At 31.4% G+C, this 4,816-nt stretch overlaps 1 protein-coding gene across 1 annotated transcript; it reads right to left on the minus strand.

The window, feature by feature from the left end:
• Nucleotides 1-1,151: 1,151 nt before the first annotated feature.
• On the minus strand, nucleotides 1,152-4,444 carry LOC128164096 (fucolectin-like). The gene is made up of 3 exons (XM_052827828.1): nucleotides 4,089-4,444; nucleotides 2,165-2,392; nucleotides 1,152-1,724 (listed from the first exon to the last, which is right to left on the minus strand). Exons 1-3 carry the CDS (start codon nucleotides 4,402-4,404, stop codon nucleotides 1,507-1,509), a joined length of 762 nt encoding a protein of 253 aa, XP_052683788.1. The 5' UTR covers nucleotides 4,405-4,444; the 3' UTR covers nucleotides 1,152-1,506.
• Between the last annotated feature and the right edge of the window lie 372 nt (nucleotides 4,445-4,816).

The raw sequence follows: 4,816 nt of genomic DNA on the forward strand, positions 1-4,816 counted from the left end.
GAAAACATCATATCTGCTGTAATTCAGTATTACTATCATTTTAATCAATGTAAAATATGAATTTTTTTTCCAGATGCAGATTCAAGCACATTTGTAGAAAAAGCGGAAGCAAACACCCAGCTTCTAAGTGTTCAACCAACAAGTCAGCTGTATAAGATGGGCAAGACCCCCATCAAATTAGATAGAATTATTTACTTTACCCAAAATTACCCAACTTTTCTTTTTTTTTCAGACAGGGATTTATGCACTGTTTCAAACTACACTATTTGCCCTACATTACCCCGTTTTTCAAAACATTTATCAAGTTAATTCAAATAGTATTTAGAAAATTATAGAGAGATTTTTATTGGACAGAGTTGCAGGCCCTTTTTCTGCATTCACCTTTTTCCAAGTTGCAAGTTTCTCCTTTAGGTCATGTGCCCAATTGAAAATGGCGATTTTTGTCTGATTCACCATTTATCTTATCCAGAAGCTGATTCTATTAAAAAAAATTATCGATTCTGAACAGATCTCTGTGACCTATTCAGGTAATGCTGTCGCAATGATTGCCAAATAAGGAAGGGAGGGGGGGGATATATCTTGCCAAGTCGGACATTAAATCAGCCTATCGGTTAATACCAGTTAGCACCGAATTTGCAGCTTGTATGCCTAGCCACTATGCGTGTCGGGCATGGGGCTTCACGGCACTTACATAAGCGAAGCCACTAAATTTGTTATGGTATCCTAGTTGTCTCCCTTGACTCCTACAACATTCGCTGCCATTTCTATCCAACATTGTATTTAATGTATGACTATATGCTTTGCATTAATGAATATGTGAATTAATATTTGGTGTTGTTAATTTCTAGTGGCTGAAGTCAGTCAGGAAAGGAATATAACAGTAACAAAATAAATTGGTTATTGCCATATTTAATTACTGCAAAATATTATAATTCTAAAGAGTATTTTGTGTTTCAGTGAAGATACGTGTCTAGTTAGCGCTTTTGTTATTTATATCCACCATTAATGTGGACAAAATGACGTGAATTTAAGCAAGGCTTTTTATATGCATGATTGAAGATCATTATTGGTGCCAAGAAAAGTGGGAGCTGAAAATGAAAAATTAATGAAAAAGAGAAAGAAATTAAATCATCTTGTATGGTTTACCCAACATATATTTTCATGTTACAGTGCTGTGAAAAAATTAAAGGTTTCATCAATTGGGAATTCAAACTCTATATAATAAGTAATACGTTATTCATTTACACAAAAAGCACATCAATTTGAAATGGGGAGTCCTTAGGCTAAACAAACTCGAAATAGGACACTAAGATCTGATATTCCTCAAAACCAGAAATTCCTTTAATTATACAAACTTATTGACTTCTTTACATATACGATATTTCTTTACACCAATGTTGCAGGAATAAATCGATTGGTTACAACTGCATACTAAAACATTGCAATGTTCATTTGATAATGCTTAAAAAGTCACCTATACCTTGCTAGCGTCATTTAAAAAAGAATCTAAACCAAAACTCTGACTTCACACAAAGTTAAATAATTATCTTGTTGAAAATTGTTCATTTGAATTCTAACAAACCGGCCATGCGCAGGTTTATCACACACAATATGAACAACTTCTGCATTTTCACCCGGACCATCAAAGTTGCCACATGTGACCGGAAATGGCCCATTCACATAATCGTCACCCAAATAGACAGAAATATCACGAAGGCGCTCACCTAGGAAAAAACAAACAGGTTTAAATTGCGGACAAAAGCTTTAAAAAGTGACAATAATCAACTCCGTATTTCAATTTTAGAAAGCGATTCTTAAAAATAAATTTTTGTTAAATAAGTTTTACTATCTACAAGTATTTTAATTCCTTTTAGCTTAAAATATTCACTTAATTTGTTAAATGTAGCTCCTAAAGATTTTATCGAAAGATCATTAGTGAACAACATAAAAAATATCTTTATTATCTGAGAACAATCATTCATCATTCAGCAAAATGTATTTTGTAGCACTGACGTGGTAGCTATAAAACATATTTTAGAATCACACAATTTCACTACTTTCTTTCGCAATAAATTTGTTTTTAATGGATGTTTTTACATGGGTTAAAATATGTATATTGTCATCTAAATGATATTTTACTTCTAAAGTACATTTCCTTCCTTACCCAAAGTCTCGATTCTGTTAAACAGCGTGACGTAATGAACGTCAAAGGTGTTTTCCAAGTCAATGGTCAGCCACGGGTTAGGATCATTCGATGTGTGTGCGCACTGTTTCCCATATATTGTGTTTTTCACTTGACCATCCACTGCATAATGTGGGGAATGGGAAGGTGGGTTGTGTTCAGAACTCATTGTCACTGGCTTGAAGGCTGCGACATTCGTCATTCTCATTTCTGTAAAAAGACAACATTTTAATCAGTATCTTCTAGGTCCTTTTACCACCTCTCGTTTCACTTAATTTCGGTTCTTCAAAGTAAGGGCATCACTACAGTGGCATTGTTAGGCAGGCAATATATACAACTTCCTCAATCATAACTATTCTTGCAACTTTCACGCATACCATCCAAATAGATGAAAATGTTTGAAAAGCATTTGCTCAACATCTTACAAAAAGATATGAATCAACTGTATTGTTTGTTATTCCATGTTATAAATAATTTTTAGATAAGTTTTAAGAATCTTTTTAAAAGCTTATTTCGATTAATTGTAGTTGATTTTATGAAAAATCTTATTTCAAGGGATAGAAAGTGCGTGGCCAATGATCCTACCAAGACAATGCTATTAAATGTATTTAAATGAATATTTAATTTTCAAGATCAACCAAGAAAACGAAATCCACAAAATCTGGTATCCACCGAATGCACAGTATTTGAGAAATTATTTTCAGGAATGTTGTATAAAAGAACTTAATGTGCATAATGTTTGTTCATGCCCTATCAAATTGAAAAGTAAGCATCAATTCTTTATAAGCTTGTTCGCAATAACTATGTTTTACTGTATTTTATCTTATTTTAAATGCAACGTAAAGTGTAACAGCGGGAATGGATTACGCGGTTCACATTGATTGTCGTGACTATTAATTACGCGTAACCATTTTTAAGCTGCATGTGTAATAATTACACAGGTAATAATAAAAGCCATTCTTTTGACTGCGCAGGTAGGCGCATTGCTTTGAGAATGGTATTGAAGGTCAAACCCTGGTCGGTGCGGAAGTGAAGTGATTGTAATTTTAGAACCATTTGCGTTTCACATATTATATATGATAAATCCGCCGATCTATGTTTAACATTTTATAAATATGTAACCTTTTGATCTCTAAATTGTTCATTTTATTTACCTGATTTATTACTGATACCGGTACAACCTTATGAAATATATATAACGTTATAGGTAGATTTCACAGTACCTGGCATGCAATTAATTCATTAAGTCTTTTCTCTGGGCTCTACCTATTAGTGACGAATTTTATTCGTAGTTATTTTGTATAAATTTTCAATGATAAATGGTAATACTATTTAATATGAATTAAGTTGTTGTAAAGAAATGAAAATAAATATAAAATATTTCAGATACAATGTATATTTATAGAAATGTTTATATAAATTGATATCAGTCTTTCATTGTTTATCAATAACAAAATGTATATACATTGTATAACAGTTTATGAATACAATTTCAAAGCATTAGCTTGATCTATTTATACTGGCTTGTTCTTGAACAATTGATGCAGTTTATTAATACATTGAATATAAACATTATAATTTAATCAAATATGAACATAGGTTTTTAATTGAATCAAAACTGATGCATTGCATTATATTTTATATTGTTCTTGAACCGGTTTATTTGTTGCTTATCATTATTGATTGTTCCAATTTAAGTGTTTTGATGAATAAAGTACATGTACTATATATCACCTATCTATAATGATTGTGTTTTAATTATTCTTTTATTTATTATTCATCATACACAATTAGCAACACAAAACATTATCTCAAAAACTTTGTAAGGATTTTAGACAAAATAATATTAAAAATCTTCGTATTTAACAAAGTAAAAGCTAATAAAAAGTTAAACAGAATCCCTCACCGTAATATATCCATGGATCGTTGTTGTTTTCATCAAAAGACATGTATATTTTTCCTTCCAATTGACAGAGGGAATCAAAATCGTTGTAAAAGAACGAAACACATTTAGTTATGCAAGCACATTGCATTGCACATTTCGTTAAACTTTGTACAATCATAGGTTGTATGCTTGTCTCTCGGTCGAAATGAAATCGTGTTTCCTTTCGGAAAAATACAGAAATATCTGAAAACGATGTCCTAATACAAAGAGCAAATAGAAAAAAAATGTGCATACTGTAAACCGACATTGCCAAGACTTGATTCCAGTCTGAAAGCATGGATATGTGTGAAGAATCTTAGTGCGCGTTTCTGATCTGATATCTAATCAATTTCCATTCGACTAACACAATGTTCTACCAGAGTTTCCCTATTTAAACAACGTGTGTGATCTAAATATATATCCAAATCAAGCATTACGTTTCAGTATCAACCTGACTCGTCAATAACAATTATTAAATGGATATGAAAAATTAATCTAGATCAGATGGAAGATAGGGATATTGATATTTTTATCATCCATCACTAGCTTTAAGACTTCAAAAATCTGACATTAATCATGGGATGACTTTGTATATAATAATCAATCTTCCGTTTTCTAACGCAGATTTAGAATCATTCGATCAAAAAATGTTCTAATGTACAGTAGAAGTAAATGTTATATAAAGAAAATACGCCAAAACATTTTTTTTC

This window comes from Crassostrea angulata, chromosome 9 (genome assembly GCF_025612915.1).
Source record: "Crassostrea angulata isolate pt1a10 chromosome 9, ASM2561291v2, whole genome shotgun sequence".
Classification (NCBI taxonomy): domain Eukaryota; kingdom Metazoa; phylum Mollusca; class Bivalvia; order Ostreida; family Ostreidae; genus Magallana; species Magallana angulata.